Below are 22482 nucleotides of genomic sequence, written 5' to 3' on the forward strand. Positions count from 1 at the left end.
TTTCCACTGTGTGCAGCAGCATAAGGTCTCTGTGCGCTGCAGCCGAGGTTAGTGCATAAATATCAATTACTCAAGATACTCTGCTTCTATCATTAATAGATGCAAGAGTATTAGTGAAGAAGACTTCGGGAAAAAATGGCTGCTAGTTTTACTAAACATCGACTAGAAAGATACGAATATTGGGAACATATAGGGCAGGTACTGGCCTATCAGGCTGCAGAGGCAAAAGCAAAAACTAGGATCAGCACTACAAGGGGCTCAGATGGATATCTGCGTAGTGAACCTTCTGCTATTTTGGAGCAATTCCTCTTATTTTATCAGAAACTCTATTCACTTACATGAGACCCGAATCAAGAAGAGATATTAGGTTATATTGAGGATAGCTGCATACCAGTAGTTGATGTGGAGTAAGCAGTTATATTAGAAGATATAGTGTCTATAGAAGAAGTGGAACTGGCATTGTCAACTCTACCAACGGGGAAGACGGCTGGAGAGGACTCGTTGCCATTAGAATTTTATAAATCTTTTAAAAGAGTACTACTATTGCCTATGTGTAGAGTGATACAATCGGTGGCAGTAAGCGGACAGATGCCGGAGTCGTGGAACACTACACAATTTTTTTTTTTTTTTTTTTTAAAAGGGCAAATCTCCAACAGAGTGCGGGTCATATCGGCCTATCTCACTTATCAATACTGACGCTAAGGTCTTTTCAAAAGTCTTGGCAACTCGCCTAGCTCCACTTATGCCGCAACTAGTTTCTGAAAGACAACATGGGTTCATTATGGGGTGGGACACTACTGCCCACGTCAACATGGCCATTGGGGCATTTGATTACGCAGATAAGAAGGAGATAGACTTTGGTATGATATTATTAGATGCCGAAAAGGCCTTCGAACGAGTCAGGTGGGACTTCTTATGGGCCGTACAGGCAAAAATTGGCCTTGGACCTCAATTTCGGTCCTCTGTACAAGCTTTATACTGTAATCCACAGGCCAAGCTATCGTATGGGGGAATGTGCTCCCCTCCATTCCAGATCTTGTGTGGGACAAGGCAGGGATGCCCTCTGTCCCCGTTACTTTTCGCTCTTTATATAGAGCCATTCCTGGGCACACTACAAGAGTGCATACAAATGAAACCTTTAAAAGCTGACAATACCAAACTTAAGATCACAGCTTACGCAGACGATATTGCAGTTTATGCAACCAACCCAGAAGAGGCTGTAATAAGCATTAAGGTAGAAGCAGACAAATTCGGCAAAGTTGCAGGCTACAAATTGAATGCTGACAAAACTCAGGTACTTACCACTGTTATTGGATCTTGCGTCACCGTGACTTATTTGGGAGTAAAGATAACAGCTAAGATTAATCAGATCTTTCATTTAAATTACGCACCCTTGCTAAAAAAACTATTAAATTGTTAAAAATTTGGCACAGGCTCCTTATAGACCTGCTAGGCAGATGTAACTTGATCAAAATGAAAATTTTGTCTAAATTCTTATTTTTTTTTCGTTCTATTTCTTTGAAAGTCCCCAACATATTTTTTTAACAACTAGAGGGGGTTTTTACTAGTTTTATTTGGGGATATAAAAAACAGAGGAAGGCGATTGAGTTGCTTAAAGCTACATATGATCAAGGTGGGCTTGGCTTACCAGATCTCAAAGTCTATTTCTGGGCCGCTTTTACGGGCCGTTTTCGTAGTTTGCTTGGTCTAGATCAGACTGATTCTGTGTTCGCATTTATGCTTGGGAACCGGAGGGATAGATTTTTATATGGAATTAGAGATCCAAACTATTTTAAAAGGGTAAAATTTAAGATCATTAAGGATATAGTATAAATTTGGCAAGCAATATCTACTAGGTGCAATCTACTGATATTCCATAAAAACTACCCATTGTGGTGGAATCCCACTTTTCCTGAGGTTTTTCAGGATCAAGCGGGTAACATATGGGCGAACTATGAAGAAAACTGCTTGGGCGATTTACATAATGATACAGGTATTAAATAATTCGAAAATCTAAGACTGGCCTATAAACGTCCGGCCATTTCCTTTTTAAATATTTGCAGATTAAGGATTATCTTGCTTCTAATGTGGCGGCAAAAGAAATAAAACATTCAACAGTTTGGGATTGTATCTACGGGGAGAAGTCTAAATCTCTCATTGGCTCAATGTATGCTCTTCTACATAGTTTCAGATCATTGGGCAGTGAGAAACTAGCGGAACGCTGGAGTCAAACTTTGGGGACAATGGTCTCACCAAGAATGATTGAACAGGTATTAGGCTATGTCAAGGACTCGGTCCATTCTGTTGGCTTACAACTCCAGTAAACACGTATTACTTGCATGCTGTATTACACTCCGGTTAGAATAGCTAAATGGGCCCAGGGAAATAGGATGGGGGATAAGATAAAATGTCCAAAATGTGGACTATATGCTGCTAACTTAAAACACATGTTTATGGAATGTCCAGAATTGAGTGGGTATTGGAAGAAAAACGAGCAAATACTTTACTCTAAAATAAGATTGGATCATCCACTTACGGATCTTGAAATTATGTTGGGATATAAAGATGGTAATCTTTACGATTCTGATGGCTGCAGCTAGGCTTGCTATTGCCAGGGTATGGGTCTCTGCTACACCACCGGTGGCAGAGGATTGGTGGGCGATTATTTGAGATACTTATGGTTTAGAGGCAGCTCTGGCAAAGGCAATGGGTATCAGATCGGTAGTCAAATTAGAGGCGCTGTGGGGACCATTGGCCCTGGAAGGATTAAGGTAGTTGGATCTGGCTAAATATGAAATAAGAAGTATTTCCCCTAAAACATTTTTTCCTACATATGTTATGTTACTGTGAGGTTTCTTTTTTTTCTTTTCTGATTCTTACTATTTTCTTGCTTATGTATTTATATATTGGTTTTTCTGTATTAATTTATTTGCTTATGTCAATTGTATGAATTTGCCCTATCTGATGAAAAAAAGAAAAGAAAAAAACAAGGTTAAGTGCACCGAGAAACGGGCAATCCATTCACGCAAGTGTAGCGCGTAACTACCAAAATCAGTGGCATTTGACATGGCTTTGGCTGAATAACTAAAGTACATAAAGAGATAAAAGTCATGTTACAAATGGTTACCGTATATATATATATATATATATATATATATATATTGTACGCTCAAAATCCTCCCACATCAGGAAAGGAGAACAGCACTCCGGTGGCGGCAGTCAGCAGCGGTTTATTTCATCAACAAATATATATATATAAAGTCCTGTTTAGGTAATACTTCTACTTCTAGGTCTTTGTGTACTCCTAAAACGTAACCAAATGGCTGGATTTGTTTTACTTTTGGAGAGGTGGTAATCCCACCTCCCAGTTGGAAAGTATTAAAAAAAAAACACCAGTTACAAGGGAAGGGGACAGTTAACACATAGGTTTGTCATGTTTCTGTGGGAAAAATATGGACCTTTTGTTTGCACCAACATCAACGACAATGACACCATCAAAATCATGAACACCATCCACTCCGGATCTCCATCAGATCCATGCCCACACCACATCTTCAACAAAGCCAGCACATCCATCGCACCCCATCTCCGGAAAGTCATCAACACCTCCTTCGAGACAGCAACCTTCCTGGAGAGCTAGAAGCACGCCGAGATCAACGCCTTACTCAAGAAACCCAAGGCGAACCCCAAGGACCTCAAGAACTTCCGGCCCATCTCCCTGCTCCCGTTCCATGCAAAGGTCATCGAGAAGACCGTCAACGAACAACTGACCCGCTACCTTGAGGAGAACAACATCCTTCACCCTTCCCAGTCTGGGTTCCGCAGCAACCACAGCACCGAGACTGCCCTTATCTCTGCCACCGATGACATCAAGTCCCTGCTGGACAACGGAGAAACGGCGGCCCTCATCCTCCTGGACCTGTCAGCCGCCTTCGACACGGTCTGTCACCACACACTACGAACACGCCTCTACAACGCTGGGATCCAAGAGAAGGCCCTGGAATGGACAACCTCCTTCCTCTCTGGCAACACAGAGCGTCCGCCTTCCCCCCCCCCTCCGCTCCGAAGCCACAGAGATCATCTGCGGCGTACCCCAGGGCTCATCCCTCAGCCCAACTCTGTTTAACATCTACATGGCCCCTCTAGCCCACGCCGCCCATCGGCACGACCTCAACATCCTCTCCTACGCCGATGACACCCAGCTGATACTCTCCCTCACCAAGGAACCCCACACCGCCAAAACCAACCTTCACGAAGGAATGAAGGCCGTTGCTTAATGGATGAGGAGCAGCCGACTGAAGCTGAACTCGGACAAGACGGAGGTCCTCATCCTCGGATCCAACCCTTCGGCCTGGGATGACTCCTGGTGGATGACCGCACTGGGAACCGCTCCAACACCCACCGACCACGCACGCAACCTAGGGGTCATCCTCGACTCCACCCTCACCATGACTAAACAGGTCAACGCTGTCTTCTCCTCCTGCTTCAACACCCTCCGCATGCACCGTAGGATCTACAAGTGGATCCCCACTGAAACGAGAAGAGCAGTCACCAAAGGCCCTTGTCAGCAGTAGGTTGGACTATGGAAACGCCCTCTATGCAGGAGCCTCAGCCAAACTCATGAAACGGCTCTAACGCAGCCAGAACACCTCTGCACGCCTGATCCTCGACATCCCTCGCCACAGCCACATCACACCCCGCCTGAGAGACCCGCACTGGGTCTCGGTCAACAAGAGGATAACCTTCAAGCTCCTCACCCTCCCACACAAGGCACTCCACAACACCGGACCAACGTACCTCAACAGATGACTCAGCTTCTACACCCCCACCTGCCAGCTCCGCTAACCTCGCCCTTGCTACAGTCCCCCGCTTCCGAAGAGCGACCTCAGGCGGCAGATCAGTCTCCCACCTCGCCGCAAAGACCTGGAACACCCTCCTCATCCACCTACGGCAGACCCAAGACCTGCTGACCTTCAGAAAACTCCTCAAGACCTGGATTTTCGAGCAGTAGCAGCATTCCCCACCCCAGCGCCTTGAGACCCTCACGGGTGAGTAGTGCGCTTTACAAATGATATGATTGATTGATTGATTGATTGATTGTTTACTTTAACTATTAGTCAGGGATCACTAACGCAGTCTTAGAACAATACATAATAAGAAATATTAATACAAGGCACTTTTAAATATGTTCTAGAGCTGTGTTAATGAACTCCGACTAATAAAGTAAAGAATGACAGAAAAGTAATGGTAAAACAGATTCTCCCCGGAATGCTGCCCGCCAACCTCGATAATATCCGAGCAAGCTGCAAATGTAGGAGCCACCTGCTCTAAACTCCATGACCCTTCTGAATCTCGGAGGCCTGGTAGAACACTTTCCTGTGCCCTCTTCCTCTTCGGTGACATGCTCCTCTGCACGGGTTGCCAATCAGTGTGCTGCTCTACTTCGAAAAACTACAATTTTTTGTGCTGATTGTGTTTTTAAATGCAGCTCTGACAAACGGTTTCACACTCTTGCCTGATGAAGGCTGCGACATGCAAGCTTATTTATTTATTTATTTTGAGGGTTTTATATAGCGCGAACAAGATCTTTGCAGATATCAGAGCGCTTTACAAACAGAGGGTACATGATCATAGCCAAAACAGGTAAGTCGGTAGAGCTAACAGTACAGATAGGTGTAAGGCAATAAAACAAATAATACAAATAAGCAAAGACAATAAAAACCAAATAAGACAAATAAGCATAGAGGTCGAACAGGTATAGGGGATCTGTGCAGATTCTTTCAGAGTCCGAAGTGGTAGTTCAGGTGTATTTAGCCATGAGGATAGCTTTTACTTCTTTCTTAAAACGAATAGTGGAGGAGATGAGCCTGATTTCAGGAGGGAGTGAGTTCCAGATTCTGGGTGCCTTCCGGAATCTCCTAGGCTTCAGCAGAAGATTGTTTGTGCCTCTGGTGTTTCTAGAGCCGCCAGAGATTGTAAGCTTCTGAGTGAGGTAGCCGGGGGAGTTAAAGTGAACCGCCTTGTGTGTCATGCAAGCAATTTTCAGGTGTATTCTGTCTTCAAAAGGCAGCCAGTTTAGGGATTTCAGGTCAGGGGAGATATGAGAGTGCTTTTTTGACCCGGTGATGAGTCTCAGCTCTTAGGGGTGCCGTAGTGGTAAGGGGGAGACCGCAGAGTGCGATGCTGCCATATTCTATTCGCGGGATGACTAGTGCTTGTACTGCAGTTTGGAAGTCTTTAGCTGGGAGGAAGGGCTTGAGTTTCCTCAAGGTATTGATTTGGAAGTTTGCTCCCTTAGTTGCTTTGCTGATATGTTGCTGCATGTTGAGATTAGTGTCAAGTGTTATGCCTAGAGATTTAGCTGAGTCCACGATGGTGGGTTGGACATTGAGTGCGGTTAGGTGTTTAAGCCAAGTTTGGGTGGTAGAGATCTTTGCTGGAGGTGCGATCAAAAGGAACTCTGTTTTCAGAGCATTGAGTTTGAGGTGATTATCGGCAAGCCAGGATTGGGTGCTTCTGATCGTTGAGTTCAGGAGCAGAATGTCTTTGGGGGATTGTAGTTTGAGATAGAGTTAGGTGTCGTCGGCGAACATGTGAAAGAGAACATTGGATGATTGTAGTAGCGTGGTGAGAGGTTCCATAACTAGGTTGAACAGAGTCGGGGATAGAGAGGATCCTTGGGGGACGCCTCGCGATACAAGTATTGGCGAGGACATCATGTTGTTGCTCTTGAATTTCTGCGATCTGTTGTGTAGGAAGGATGTGAACCATTTGAGAACAGTTCCAGATATACCCATTCTTGTGTTTAGAAGTTCAAGTAGCTTCTCATGTTTAACGGTGTCGAATGCTGAAGAGAGATCCAGCAGGATGAGGAGGCAGGTGTCGTTTTGGTCTAGGATTTGAAGTGCGTCGTCAATTATGTGAGTCACAGCAGTTTCTGTGCTGTGCCCAGCTCGGAAGCCTGATTGATGAGGGTTGAGTAGCTCAAACTGATCAATGTGTTTAGTCAATTGTAGCTGTGCGCATTTTTCCAGCAGTTTAGCGAGAGTGGGAATATTGGTAATGGGGCGGTAGTTGTTCAGATCAGATGGGTCGGCTGTAGGTTTTTTAAGTAAGGGTGTGACTTGTCCAACTTTGAGGAAGTCAGGTACGATTCCTTGTTGTAGTGAGCTGTTGATGATTTTAGTCCAGAGTGGGAGAATCAAAGGGGTAAAGCCTTTTACCGCGGCAGCTGGAAGGGGGTCTGAGAGGTGATTGGATGGTTTCAAGGTGCTGAGTAGTTTGCTGATTTCTTCTTCGGAGTAGGTGTCAAAGGATGACCATGAAGCATTGTTTTTTGGTTCAGTTGAAGTTGCGCAGTGGGGTCTGGGGTAGAGGCTTGCATCAATGAGGAGATCGCTCTTTATGTTATCAGTTTTTTGGATAAAGAAGGCGGAGAAGTCTTCACAGGAGGGTGCTTCGCGCACTGTGAAGGGTGGTTGGGGTTGCTCCTTTGTTTGTGTTCTGATTAGCTCAAACAGTTTCCTCGGACGGTTTTTTGCTTGGTCGAGCTGAAGGCTGAAGAACTCTGATTTTGAGCGTTTAATTTTCCTGAAATAGGAGTTTCTTTTTTTCTTCCGCGTTTTTAAGTGCAGTGCAGAGGGAGCTGATCTCCAGGTGCGCTCTGCCATTCGCACGTCTCGTCTATCCTCATTGAGACTCCCGTCGTACCATGGATTGGAGATTTTGGTGGAGACTCTTTTTAGCTGCATCGGTGCTGCCTCAATTATTGAGGTCATAGTATTGAGATAGTGGTCAGTTAAGGATTGAACGTCCGTCGTGCCGTTAGGTGGGAGTAGGAGTTTGCAGCTGTTAGGAGGCAGAGAGCTTGGGTTGAGTTTTTTCAGGTCTCTTTTCCAGACTTTGGGCTTGGAGGGTTGAGCCGGGTTAGTTTTAACTTTTTCATTGATGAAGAAGGTGACAATATGATGGTCTGACCAGTCACAGGGTAGGATGGACTCGAGTTGGGTATGGTCCTCTTTGGAAATGATAAGGTCGAGGATTGCACCTTTCTCGTGGGTCGGGCTGTTGCATATTTGGGTGAGGTCGTGGGCATTGAGGAAGTTTTTAAGACTATTTACCACCGCGTCATTGCGGTCGTTCCAGTGTAGGTTGAAGTCACCAAGGTATATTTGGGTGAGCTGCCGTCCGGAATTGGTTGAGATCATATCCATGATTTGTTGGGAAAAGGTAGGGTTGTCCCTAGGTGGGTGGTAAATGCCGTGCAGAGAGCATATCGATTTGCCCTCATTGAGAATGTCGAAGCAGATGTATTCGCAGGATGTAGGGGATGGTAGGGAGGCGGGGTTGACTCTCCGAACAGAGAGGTTGTTCCTGTAAATGCATGCAATTCCACCGCCTAATTTGCCGGACCTGTCAAGTCTAATGATGTGGTAGTTTGGAGGAACCAAAATATCCATTATAGGTGACGACGATTCAGTTAGCCAGGTTTCAGTCAAAATGATTAGGTCAAGGTCCAAAGAGAGGATGAGATCAGCGATGGCGGCGGAATGTTTCGAGGCCGATCTGCAGTTGAGGAGAGTGCATTTGAGGCGGGGTGTGTTGAGGGTGGTAGAGGGTTCTAGAGATAGAGGAACTTTTCTAAGGTTATTAGGGATGGAGATACTGCTGTTAAGAGTAGGGGGTCTAAGGGGATTTGCGTGTATGATTGGTATGGTAAGGTGTGCGGTGGATGTGTGGGGGGCTGTGTCGTAGGATCGGAGGAGAGTGCGTGTGTCGAGGTCTGACAGCGGGTTGCAGGGGCGACGAGGACGGTTGTTGTGATTCCGGACAGGGATTGAAGTCCAGTGTGGGGAGTGTTGGGTGGAAGAGTCCACCGGAGGGGAGGGGGGCCTGTTTGGAGGAGAGGTGGGGGTGGGTGAGGGGTTGCAGGGGCGGCGAGTGCGGCTGTAGTGCTTGCGGACAGTGGTTGAAGTCTGGTGTGGGGAGTGTTGAGTGAGAGAGTCAACCGGAAGGGTGGGGGCATGTTTGGGGGAGAGGTGGAGGTGGGTGAGACTTGTATGTGGTGTGTGGAGAGAAGTTCTTTGATGTTGTGCACGTCTTCCTTGACCTGGATGAGTGTGGCCATAATCCTGTCTAACATGGGGTATGCGATGGAGGTGGGAGCGGAGATCAGAGGTGCATGACTGCCCAATGAATCGTCGAGCATGTGGGGGAGTAGGCTGGTATTCGTGCAGGGCTCCGTAGTGTCGGTGTCCGTGTACGGGAAGGAGTTAGGGAGGAGGGAGATTTTGGGCGGGGGGGGGGTGTGGATGATGTAGAGAGGGGGTTGGTGGTGAGGGAGAGGGCAGTGGTGTAGGGCGGAGAGAGCAGGGTGGAGGATGGGTGTATGTTAGTGGTGGTGGTGGTGGTGGTGCCGCAGGGGTAGTGGGGGCTGAGAGTGGGGGGGGGAAATGGGATTGGTAGTGCTCCTGTTGTGAGGAGGGGGAGTTAAGTTGAGAGAGGAGGTGTGTTCTGCGTGTTTAGTCAGAGGGTAGTGGGGACTGAGAGTGGGAGGGGATAAATGGTAGGAAATGTCGTTGAGAATGTCGTTCCGGATCTGAGCTAGGTTGTGGGTGGGAGTTGTGATGTCAGGGGTGAGCGGAGTGTTAATGGTATGTGTGGAGGTTAGAGTGTTGGAGGGGGGGTGGTGTTGCTGGTGAGAGCATTGGAGTCAGGGGTGAGAGAAGTGGGGGTGAAATGAGTGGAGGACCGAATGTTGATAGGGGTGGGGGTGAGGCTGAGGCAAATGGGGGAGAGATCTGTGACTGTAATTGAGGAGTGTGGAGCAACCACAGCAGGTGGGTGAGTGACTAAAGTGCTGGGGGTAGAGGTGCAGTGCCTGTCGCTCTGGGGTTGGGCTACGTTAGAGGGGTTGGGAGTGGGGGCTGTGGAGTCAAGGGTGTTAGGATTGGGGGAGATATGCGTGGGAATCCTAGGATTGGAGAGGTGCTCTATGAAGGTGGGAAACAGGTTGTCTAATAGCTCCAGATTCCGGTCTGTGGATTGGATTAGGACAATCCCGTTATTGTAGATAGTGATGGTGGATCTGCCTGGGAAGAGTTGGGATGGTGTGATGGAGAGTGTAATACCATGCTTGGATTTCCTGGTGGTGGAGATGGAGAACAGGGTGAGGAACGCTTTTCTCCAGTGAGCTCTGCGTGCGGTGTGGAAGATGATATCAGTGTTCAGGGATCCATTGACCGGTGAGAAGTAGGTGTCTGCAAACGGTGTTTCAGAGTGGGACCGCAGGAAGTTGTGTTTAAAGCGTTTAGCTGCTTTTTTGGTGATTGCGGGTGGGTAGATGATTTTATATGTGTTCTTACCGATGAGATCCATGTTGGAATGGCGGTATAGGTAGGTGCGGTTAGGGGACAGGGTACAGGCGCAGACAATAATTTACAATGAGCTTATGTGACTCTAGTGGGGAGCCAAGATACACGAGTAAGTCATCGGTGCATTACAGGGGTAAAAGTTAAGAGTTAAGAGTTAAATGGGTGTAGTTTGCCGAAATGTGCAGAATACAAGTAGAGGTGAAAAGCTGACTGTATACTGGAGCAAAATACAGAAGCAACAGTATGTTACATGAATCAAAAGTGACAGTGAGCAACCAGAAAAAATATGAGGTAGCAAACGTTGCAGTACAGAAGTTATATGTATCACGCGACACTAGTGAGTACCAAAAATATCTGGGGTGGCAGTCCGTGCATTACACGTTATAGAAGCCACTCCATAATAAACATATTGTTGTAAGCTGTGAGCACCCAAAAATATATGAGGTAGCAGTTGGTGCATTACAGGTAAAAACAATTACATAAACAACAGGTTATAAAACCAATATATAAATCAAATATTTAACCAGGATATACGAGTGTGCAGTATAGCTAATACATACGGTATTACAAAGTATAGCAAATATATATGGCATTACAAAGTACAACAGTGAAGTATAATACTGGGAAATGATACAGATGCAAATATCAAGTTACATGGATCAAAAGTGACCCTAGGGGGCAGAAGTGACTTAGAAGTCATGTCTGAGCACTGGGTAAAAGCCGGTTGCACGCACGCTACAGGAAACACTGCTCTTAACTACATATGATGTGAGATCATTAAACACCAATATACAACATGAGGATAGTCGTATAGAGTATATGAAGCTCTTAATAACAGAACTGCGAGAAAGCTATCAACTAATCTGCTTACCAACTTTGAGAGTGTTATCCTTAAATGCAACCATTTTACCTTTAATGGTAAACACAATCTGCAGATACAAGGGACGTCCATGGGCACTCGGATGGCTCCATCCTACGCAAATATCTTCATGGGCAAACTAGAGAACTGTATACTTGCTACTTCTAGCATCAAACCACTAGTATGGCTTCGATACATTGATGACATATTTGTACTATGGAATGCAGGAGGTAGAAAGCGTTACAGCTTATATCAACAGTATCCATCCAAACATTAAATTCACCAGCAGCAATACTAAACAGAAGCACCATCTCCCTTTTCTGGATGTGTTACTCACCATCCATGAAGAGAAAATTACAACTGATCTGTACAACAAGCCTACGGGTGCTCATCTGTATCTAAACTGGACTTCATGTCACCCACAACACACTAATTCCGGCATCATTGGCAATCATGCACTCAGAATAAGAAGCATTTGCAGCAAGGAGGACTCTTGTAAAGAAAATCTACATTAGCTTAAAAAATTATTTTAGAGGCTATCTTCTGCCTATCATACAGCAACAGAAGGACAAATCTTTGCAGTTACTCAAGAAAGCCCTGATTTGAATTGCCAACAGCAAAAACAAAAGTGACACAATCCCATTTGTGTTCGACGTTCACCCTTCAGCTCCAAACTACACAAACATTTCCCTTATTAGTCATCTATAAAAAATTACAAAAGTTTTATAGAAAGCAGCTGACCATTTCTCTCACAAAGCTCTACATTTACAAGCTCTTATTGTGAGAAAGCTGTAACAAAGGCCGGGGTTTATTACTCGATTCTAAAAGGTGCATCGCATGTGAATACATTTTTACAAACCTCAGTAACAAGTCCTGTTACGAGAAGGACCTATGGCATACGACAGCATCTTACATGTCAATCAACATGCATTATTTATGTGATTGAGTGCCAATACCAAAGCTGTACAAAACAATATGCAGGTAAACTGTGAATGACCTCAGAGCACAAATCAGGAATCATAAATAATTAATAAGAAACTTCAAAAAGTAGCCAATCATTTTAACCTTGTGGACCGTTTGCTATCAGATTTGAATATTTTCCCTGTGGAACAGGACTTAAAGGAAGAAATATTGTACTCCAGAAAAAAACGTCTGGATCTACATGCAGATAGGTGGGAGGGGTTGCACCTTGGACCTGAATAAGGCTGTGCCTTCCCTCCTGGGTGCAGAGTCCACTAACCCATTCAGCCCTGTTGGTTCCAGTACTACATGGCGGAGATGTTGTCCATAAACAACTCACGTAGCCTCCCTTTGACAGACAGAAGGAAGGCTTTCAATGCCAAGTGTATCGCTCTCACCTCCAACAGGTTGATGTGGAGCGGAGACTCCACCGTAGTCTAGAGTCTGCAGCTGATCCAATCGTGGTCCGTTAACCACCACAGCAGGTCTTTGGCAGTTCCCTATGATATCTAAACCTGGTCAGATTCAGAGGTTGAAACATTGGAATAATATCCTGAATATCCTGTACTCGCTGCTCCAGAGGACAAGTGGGGAATTGCACTATGTCCAGAATAGCTCTGATGAAAAGGATCATCTGAGAGGGAGTCAGGTGTGACTTGGGCACACTGGTAGAGAACCCCAGTGAATGCAGGAGGTCTGCCGTAGTCTGGAGATGGGTGACGACTGCCTGGTGCTAGACAGTCTTCAACAGCCAGTCATCAAGGTAGATGAGCTGCAAACACCACCATCACTTTCAAGAAGATCCGCGGGGCACTGGTAAGGCCTAAATGGAACACAGCATATAGGTTCTCATGGCCCACCATGAACCGCAAGTAACATCTATGGACTGCCAGGACGGGTATGTGAAAATATGCGTCCTGCGAGTCCAACGCTACTATCCAATCTCCAGGGCAGACAGCACCTGAGCGAGAGTAAGCATTTTGAACTTTTGCTTTTCAGGAAGTAGTTCCAAGGGCTTGGATCTAGAATAGGAAAAAGTCCTCTGCCCTTTTTTGGCACCAGAAAGTACCAGGAATACCAACCACTACCTACTTCTGATGTCGGCACCGTCTCAATAGCTCCTTTGGCTCAAAAAAGCCTGTAATTCCTGCCACAGGAGTGAAAGGTGTTCCTGTGTCAGCCGAACAGAGGGCGGTGACATGGGCTTCAGGTTTTCCATAAAGGGTAGGACATAACCCTGCTAAACAATCTGAAGCTCCCATTTGTGCAAAGTTATTGTTTGCCATCGGGGCCGGTGGTGCCGGATCCTGCTGCCAACTGGCTGTCCATGATGGCCTGAGGACAAATTAAAGGGGCTTTGAGGCTGCTGGGGGAGGGGCAGATTGGAGGACTCGGTAGACCTTTGGCCTTGGTTCCCACATGGTCTGTGGGAGCCACGTCCGTGGTTTGAAAGGACTGAGGAGCCTGGTGGCCGAGGTGGGTTGGGGTGAAAGGACATGGCTGGTATCCCCTGCCGTAGCCACGGAAGGAGTGATAGGCAGATTGCGGCTACCGAGGGGCCATGGTGAGCCCCAATGATCTAGCGGTGGATAGGTCTTTCCAAAGGTTTCTAGCCTATTGGATTCCCTATTTGGTGGTGTGGTAGAGGATGCGCCAGGGTCAACTTGGGTGATGGCCCTGTGCACAGGCCCCGAGAAGGACATCACTGAGGGCTTCATGAAAGGGGAGTTGAGGTTCTGAGAAGGATACCCCTGGTTGAAGCACCTCCGTTAAGACGTTTGCCTGGACGTCCAATGTAGGCAGCATAAGGTCCAGGACCTCAGCCGCTCTCCCACCATCATTGCAAAGGAGGCCTCCTCCATGGACACTGCAGGAGGAGAGAGAAGGCCAGCGTCTGGTGAGGTGTCCTGCACACTTTCATCAGCCAGTTCCTCAACCAGTTACCCTCAGCCATGATCTCTTCAAGGAGGTCGGGATAACTATAGGCATCCTCAGATCCCCTCCATTCATATTCCTCACAGGCCTTTCTGGAAAATAAGGCTGTCACCGACTCAGACTGATTGGGTGCGGTCTACACCGGTCCAGCTCCGTATTGGAGTTAGGAATTATGATGGGATCAGCACCACTGGAATGAACCCCAGTGGAGGTATTTGTTGTGACCGGGGTCAGTAAAGAGCCAGGAATGGATCCTGACAGCCCGACTGGCCCGAGGAGAAGCACCTAATACTCCAGCAGAAGTTGAATGGGGGCCCCTTTAGGACACGTGGGGCCTAAAAGGCACTCCAGCGGGATCTCACTGCCGAAAATGGAGGTGCATGGCCTTAGAAAATCATTTGAGTTGGGCGGGGTTGCTCGGCTCCAGGAAATTAGTGAGAGCAGGGAGCTGCTCAAGCTCCACGAGAACAAGGCAAGAGCGGGCCTTGATTTATGGCGTTGTTCCAGTGACTCGTCCAATGACTTGGGCAGGCGCGGAGAAGTTAAAGAACGCTTCGACTTACTCGACATTGTTTTTGGACTTAGTGAAAAGTACGGGAACGAGAAGCTGACTGGTGCAGGCGACAGAGTGGTCCCATAATATTCTTTGCAAACAAAAGGGGTGCGGAATCGCGTGTTGAGCAGTTAGGAGCTTCATGGCTAATTCTCAAACTGCCTTTGGATGCATGGTCTTCCAATCTGAGCAAGCCCTGGAGTAGTGATCAGGCTCCAAGCACCAAAGGCCGACCAAGTAGGGGTCTGTCACGAACATTTCCTGGAGACAGGTACCACCAGGCTTTAAACCAGTAGGTTTTTAGGGGGCATAGTACAAAAATGATAGTAAACGGGCACACTGGTTTAAAGTGTTCTATAAAAAGAAAAAAAAAAGTCCTGTCAAAAAATAACAAAAGGACTTCGATCCTGATCCGTGCTGATGGCACGCTGGAGTGGGTACTATACAGGCACCCCACACGTCACTTCCAGCCCAGACAATGCCACTTGTAGGAGAATGAGAAAACCTACTGGCGTGCAGGGAGACAGCTCAAAAGGTTTCCAGATCCAGTCTAACGCTTGGGGAATATTCTAAGATAAGGAATCTGCGGCTATGAGTCTCTGAGATATCACAATTTAGGCATACTAAGACAGGACACGTTAATGATATGCTCTTGAGCAAGTCATGCTTTTCTCCTGTCCTCCACCCCACAATAATCAGCATATGCACTATCTAAGCAACAAACTGAAGCAATACCAATCAATTCATGGCATTTCAGCTAGTGAACTGAGAAAGGTACAAGCGAAGCCTTCATCAGAAGCAGTTCGGCACTCACCTTGTGTCACTTTTGACGAGTGGTCTCTCACGACCCACTTCCTCATCAAGGAGTTGGATAAGGACTCCAAGCCCAGCCACCTGCAGCACAAGTTCAGAACTTGATTTTCTGATTACTTCAATGGCATCACCAAATCTCTCCACGAAGCTCTTCTTCGCCTGCCCCTTCAAACTGCTGGACACTACTGTTCAAACAACAAACCATCAATGAGTATCTCAGAAAGGCATTCCATATATGCACCATCGTCTTTCTGCCCTAAAAAAGTGATATAAAATAAAGAGAAACGCTGTGGGCTTACATTTCTCGTAGCTCAAACAAACCTAAACCAGGAAGATGACAGATACCTAAACAGGGCAGGCGCACAAGTCCAAACATTACTCGGTCATTGCTTGAAAGGAAATCATTCCAAATTACCTTCTCTGTTTATTTTCACCATTACCATTTCTGACCGTGCTGTGCAGAAATCCTGGTAAGGTGGGTTTATGTTAACGCATCATCTGGGCTTTTAAAATCGATTACAGAGACCTGTTATCAAGCATGTTTGCTTTCATACCAAAATAAAGTATAGTGAGAAAAACACATACATGATTAAAAGAATGCAAAGGTTAGAATTACACAATCACAATGCAAACAATGCATTTAAAAGTTTAAACTGACAAAGAGCAAGTCACCTTTATGGGGACTAGGCTGTGTTAGGACCATTACTAACTGTGTAGGTAACTGGAATCTAGCCGTGGGAACACAAGCTGCCTGCTTAGCGGTTAATTCAGAGCTCTGCAGACCAGTGCACACAGGCAGCTTCAACACACTATCAGCCACGGCCGCCACTTTTTTTGCATCCACAGACTCTTGCAACTTCTGTGATGTGAGAACAAGAATGCTAAGAGTAACCAAGTATCCATAAAGTTAACTTTACTATTAAATCCGGGATCTTTACAATGCAACCTATGGGCACATTCCTCTGCAGTTGAGCATCGAAATGGAGGGATGCTTCTTCTGTCAGCTTGATTCTAAACAAGCAGAGGCTGCATCATTTACTTGCCAAACCTAGAGAAAACATTAAGATCCTAGATTGGTAGAATGGACGTTGAGGAGCCCACATAGCTGCCCAGCATATCTTTGACAAATAAACAACTGTAGATTACCCACAATGACACCTTCACCCTGGAGGCCGGGTCCAGGCACAGAGCAGCACTGGGTGACGCATTACATAATGTGATAAAAAGAGATTGAGTAATTATGAGGGCACCACAATTACACCTTCAAAGCTACAAACAGACGGTCAGTGCAGAGTAGGTCCTTAGTTCTAGCAAAGGAAAAGGGTGCTATATCACGGGTGAGAAGTGTCTCCCCTGCAGGGAACGAATGCAGGGGTGGAAAGAAGTCTCTTTCAAACAGAATTCCAAAGGTACCACTGGATCAAAGGTGAGGTAAGCCTACAGGACCACCTCGACTTGTATATCAGGTTCTGAGGCACAAGTACAGTCCACTTTTACTCGTGATGAATTTTAAAGTCACCAATAAAACAAAAGTCTTCCTGGAATTAAACTGCAGTTTACATGACAACTGCTAAAATGTATGCGTCACCCCAACTTGAACCAGCTCCCACAAAACTGATCATGGTGGAACAGATGCATTAGGGTAATAAGTAGCCATTTGTTCTTTCCCGTGCTTGCTGACAATGCATTGGAAAGCCTGCTCTTCCGGGACTCCCTGCTGGCATGCTAGGATGTACTGAAGTGGAATTCGTGTCTATGCAGAGGGAGAAGGCCCGACGATTACACCAACACATAAGTGACCGCAAGTGAGACTACCCGGTCTTTGCCTTTAGGCGACAGCCTCAGAGTGGACACCAGACCACTGTAGAGAGGCTTCCACCTGCTCTACCTAGTGGTTGCATCTCTCTTCACCATTTCTGTCCCTCAGCTGCCCCTGCATTGCCACTCTCTAGATGGGCTGACACTTTAAATAAACGCAGAGTTAGTTTAGCACTTACCTCCTATTGGACGTGGCCTTTCTGCAGGGTTATCCCTAAACCTTTTGCCATCTCCGACTATTTTTCTGACCTTTTTTCGTGGGCTTTAGAACTCTGGGCACTTCACCTCTGCTAATTAGGGCTAACGTGAATGTGCTCTCCCCCCAAAACATGGTATGATTGGTTTACACCTGCTTGGCATATTTAATTAACTTTTAATTCTTTTGTAAAGTGGTGTACCATATACAGAGGGCCTGTAAATTAAATGCTACTAGTGGGCCTGCAGCACGGCTTGTGCCACCCACAGAAGTAGCCTTTCAAACCTGTTTCAGGCCTGCCAATGTCGGGCCTGTGTGAACAGTTTACTCTCACTTTGACTTGGCATTTAAAACTACTTGTCAAGCCTTAAATTCCCCTTTTATTACACACAGGTCACCCCTAAGGTAGGCCCTGGGTAGCCCAACGGGCAGGGTGCAGAGTAAGTAAAAAGTAGAACATGTGCATTTACTGCTTGGCATGTCCTGGTAGTGACAAACAGCCTATTTTGTTGCTCACTGCTGTGAGGCCTACTCCTGTCATAGGCTAGCATTGGAAATGCACAAATGTGTACTTAAGTGGTTATTCCTGATCTGAAAGGAGTGATGTTGCCATGTTTGGTATATTTAGAATAGTGGTGATAAATCCTGCTTACTGGTGTAGGTTGATTTTACATTACTATTGTAGAAATTCACTTTTAGAAAGTAGGCATTTCTCTGTGCTTACACCTCTTTGCACTTTCCAGCCTGACTCCAATCCACGTCTAGGACTGGGTGACAGCTAGACTTTGTGCATACTTTCCAGACAGCCACAATACAGGAATGGCTGGATTTGACAGGAGGCACATCTGCATTAATCTGCATACCGACGGTCTTCCTGGGCTGGGAGAGCGGGAAAGGTCTGATTTACCCCCACTGATGTCTGGAAACTGAGCTGAGTTGAAAGGGAGTGTTGTGCACTTCTAAGGTTTTTTCTAAAGTCACCCCCTACATCAAAAACATTTATGAGTACAAGTACAGGGGTGCTGACCCCATTTTTGGTGAAACGCTTTTGGATCTGGAGCTGAATTCCAGTCAGAACTACTGCTGCGCTGCTTAAAGGACTCATCTAGACTGCTTTTCTTCTTGTTGCCCTGCTGCTTGGTGCTCCCTGACTCTGGTGTAACATACTGCTTGTGACTTGTAACCAGATGCTGCTTGTTTTACATGCTGCACATTGCCAGAGGGCTGTCAGGAGACACTACCATTGGAACAACTTGCTTTGTTTTGCTGACACGTTGTCTACTGGGCAGTGAGAAGGATGGGCGCTTTACTGAAGAAATCCTGATGAGCAAGCCTGCCTGCCTGCCTAGTGGTTCGATATGAGTGTGTTGTGCACACGCTTTATACATTGAATCAGATGATAAGGCTGACTGCTCTGCACCAAGCTACCAGAGGGTGAGTACAGGTTATTTTTTAATGTGTGTAACTTACTCTCTCTTGAATAGAGCGGGGGGGTTCTACCTAGCTTAGGTGCATACCCTAGCCATCCAGAAACCCCGTTTCTAATACCTACCTAAAACATGGACACAGATTCCTATTCTACACGGATCCTGGGGCCCCAGATTGGGTGCAACTCCCTCAGTTTCACATTATTAGTAATTCATTAGGCTATTTGGCTTTTACAACGGGCACATTAGGGTTTTGTTATTTTTTGTTAATTAGCGATGTTTTTATCTATTCAATGTTGTGTTGTTGCCTGTGCTGACATTTTTGGCAATAATATGGTATCACCGAAGTCTCACAGTCTGTTCCACATACTGGTGGGGGTCATGACACATTGATGTTTATGTAAGCGTGATACGTAGTGTGCTACTATGTTATGATAAAAAAAATAGAAATTGGTTTAATAAATATGGAAACCATAGTCCAGAGCTGCTATTTACAATAGAGGACCTCTGCATCAGTGGTAATGAGGGTTAACTGCTTGCTCCTCCGTAGACTGGTGTTGCCATGGGAGCTGTGGTCCAGAGCCGTCATTTCGCTTGAGAGGACCCTTTGGACACTGTAGTCCAGAGCAATTATGAAGCTCAAGAGGACCATATGGAATTTGTAGTCCAGAGCTGTTGTTCACCCCGAGAGAGCCCATGCCTCTACTGCAGACTGGTTCGGCTATGGAAGCTGCAGTCAAGAGCCATGGTTCAGCTTGGGAGAATCCATGTGTCTGTGGTTATGAGGATTAACATCTTGATATTCTGCAGATTGGTATGGCTCTGCAAGTTAAAAGTCCAGAGAGGTTATTGAACCCAAATGACTATATAGAAGCTGTAGTCGAGAGTAGTTAGTGACCCTGAGAGGACCCTATAGAAGCTGTAGTCGAGAGTAGTTAGTGACCTTGAGAGGACCCTGTAGAAGCTGTAGTCGAGAGTAGTTAGTGACCTTGAGAGGACCCTGTAGAAGCTGTAGTCGAGAGTAGTTAGTGACCCTGAGAGGACCCTGTAGAAGCTGTAGTCGAGAGTAGTTAGTGACCCTGAGAGGACCCTATAGAAGCTGTAGTCGAGAGTAGTTAGTGACCCTGAGAGGACCCTATAGAAGCTGTAGTCGAGAGTAGTTAGTGACCCTGAGAGGACCCTGTAGAAGCTGTAGTCGAGAGTAGTTAGTGACCATGAGAGGACCCTATAGAAGCTGTAGTCGAGAGTAGTTAGTGACCATGAGAGGACCCTGTAGAAGCTGTAGTCGAGAGTAGTTAGTGACCTTGAGAGGACCCTATAGAAGCTGTAGTCGAGAGTAGTTAGTGACCTTGAGAGGACCCTGTAGAAGCTGTAGTCGAGAGTAGTTAGTGACCCTGAGAGGACCCTATAGAAGCTGTAGTCGAGAGTAGTTAGTGACCTTGAGAGGACCCTATAGAAGCTGTAGTCGAGAGTAGTTAGTGACCATGAGAGGACCCTATAGAAGCTGTAGTCGAGAGTAGTTAGTGACCTTGAGAGGACCCTGTAGAAGCTGTAGTCGAGAGTAGTTAGTGACCTTGAGAGGACCCTATAGAAGCTGTAGTCGAGAGTAGTTAGTGACCATGAGAGGACCCTATAGAAGCTGTAGTCGAGAGTAGTTAGTGACCTTGAGAGGACCCTGTAGAAGCTGTAGTCGAGAGTAGTTAGTGACCTTGAGAGGACCCTATAGAAGCTGTAGTCGAGAGTAGTTAGTGACCTTGAGAGGACCCTGTAGAAGCTGTAGTCGAGAGTAGTTAGTGACCTTGAGAGGACCCTGTAGAAGCTGTAGTCGAGAGTAGTTAGTGACCTTGAGAGGACCCTATAGAAGCTGTAGTCGAGAGTAGTTAGTGACCTTGAGAGGACCCTGTAGAAGCTGTAGTCAAGAGTAGTTAGTGACCTTGAGAGGACCCTATAGAAGCTGTAGTCGAGAGTAGTTAGTGACCTTGAGAGGACCCTATAGAAGCTGTAGTCGAGAGTAGTTAGTGACCTTGAGAGGACCCTGTAGAAGCTGTAGTCGAGAGTAGTTAGTGACCATGAGAGGACCCTGTAGAAGCTGTAGTCGAGAGTAGTTAGTGACCCTGAGAGGACCCTATAGAAGCTGTAGTCGAGAGTAGTTAGTGACCTTGAGAGGACCCTGTAGAAGCTGTAGTAGAGAGTAGTTAGTGACCTTGAGAGGACCCTATAGAAGCTGTAGTCGAGAGTAGTTAGTGACCTTGAGAGGACCCTATAGAAGCTGTAGTCGAGAGTAGTTAGTGACCTTGAGAGGACCCTATAGAAGCTGTAGTCGAGAGTAGTTAGTGACCTTGAGAGGACCCTATAGAAGCTGTAGTCGAGAGTAGTTAGTGACCTTGAGAGGACTCTGTAGAAGCTGTAGTTGAGAGTAGTTAGTGACCTTGAGAGGACCCTATAGAAGCTGTAGTCGAGAGTAGTTAGTGACCCTGAGAGGACCCTATAGAAGCTGTAGTCGAGAGTAGTTAGTGACCTTGAGAGGACCCTGTAGAAGCTGTAGTCGAGAGTAGTTAGTGACCTTGAGAGGACCCTGTAGAAGCTGTAGTCGAGAGTAGTTAGTGACCTTGAGAGGACCCTATAGAAGCTGTAGTCGAGAGTAGTTAGTGACCATGAGAGGACCCTATAGAAGCTGTAGTCGAGAGTGGTTAGTGACCATGAGAGGACCCTATAGAAGCTGTAGTCGAGAGTAGTTAGTGACCATGAGAGGACCCTATAGAAGCTGTAGTCGAGAGTAGTTAGTGACCCTGAGAGGACCCTGTAGAAGCTGTAGTCGAGAGTAGTTAGTGACCTTGAGAGGACCCTGTAGAAGCTGTAGTCGAGAGTAGTTAGTGACCTTGAGAGGACCCTGTAGAAGCTGTAGTCGAGAGTAGTTAGTGACCCTGAGAGGACCCTGTAGAAGCTGTAGTCGAGAGTAGTTAGTGACCTTGAGAGGACCCTATAGAAGCTGTAGTCGAGAGTAGTTAGTGACCTTGAGAGGACCCTATAGAAGCTGTAGTCGAGAGTAGTTAGTGACCATGAGAGGACCCTGTAGAAGCTGTAGTCGAGAGTAGTTAGTGACCTTGAGAGGACCCTGTAGAAGCTGTAGTCGAGAGTAGTTAGTGACCCTGAGAGGACCCTATAGAAGCTGTAGTTGAGAGTAGTTAGTGACCTTGAGAGGACCCTATAGAAGCTGTAGTCGAGAGTAGTTAGTGACCTTGAGAGGACCCTGTAGAAGCTGTAGTCGAGAGTAGTTAGTGACCCTGAGAGGACCCTATAGAAGCTGTAGTCGAGAGTAGTTAGTGACCTTGAGAGGACCCTATAGAAGCTGTAGTCGAGAGTAGTTAGTGACCTTGAGAGGACCCTGTAGAAGCTGTAGTTGAGAGTAGTTAGTGACCCTGAGAGGACCCTATAGAAGCTGTAGTTGAGAGTAGTTAGTGACCATGAGAGGACCCTATAGAAGCTGTAGTCGAGAGTAGTTAGTGACCATGAGAGGACCCTATAGAAGCTGTAGTCGAGAGTAGTTA

At 46.3% G+C, this 22482-nt stretch overlaps 1 protein-coding gene across 2 annotated transcripts in view; it reads right to left on the minus strand.

The window, feature by feature from the left end:
- LOC147666222 (cullin-9-like) overlaps nt 1-22482 on the minus strand; it is a 326973-nt gene that overhangs the window by 186210 nt on the left and 118281 nt on the right. Inside the window, exon 8 of one of the 2 annotated variants that reach the window (XM_086949198.1) lies at nt 15495-15678. In XM_086949198.1, the coding sequence (XP_086805324.1) occupies nt 15495-15678 (184 nt within the window). The remainder of the gene's footprint in view (nt 1-15494; nt 15679-22482) is intronic. The other variant, XM_086949199.1, reaches the window with a different exon arrangement.

The sequence above is a fragment of the Lissotriton vulgaris genome, unplaced genomic scaffold, assembly GCF_964263255.1.
Source record: "Lissotriton vulgaris unplaced genomic scaffold, aLisVul1.2 SCAFFOLD_1876, whole genome shotgun sequence".
Taxonomy (NCBI): domain Eukaryota; kingdom Metazoa; phylum Chordata; class Amphibia; order Caudata; family Salamandridae; genus Lissotriton; species Lissotriton vulgaris.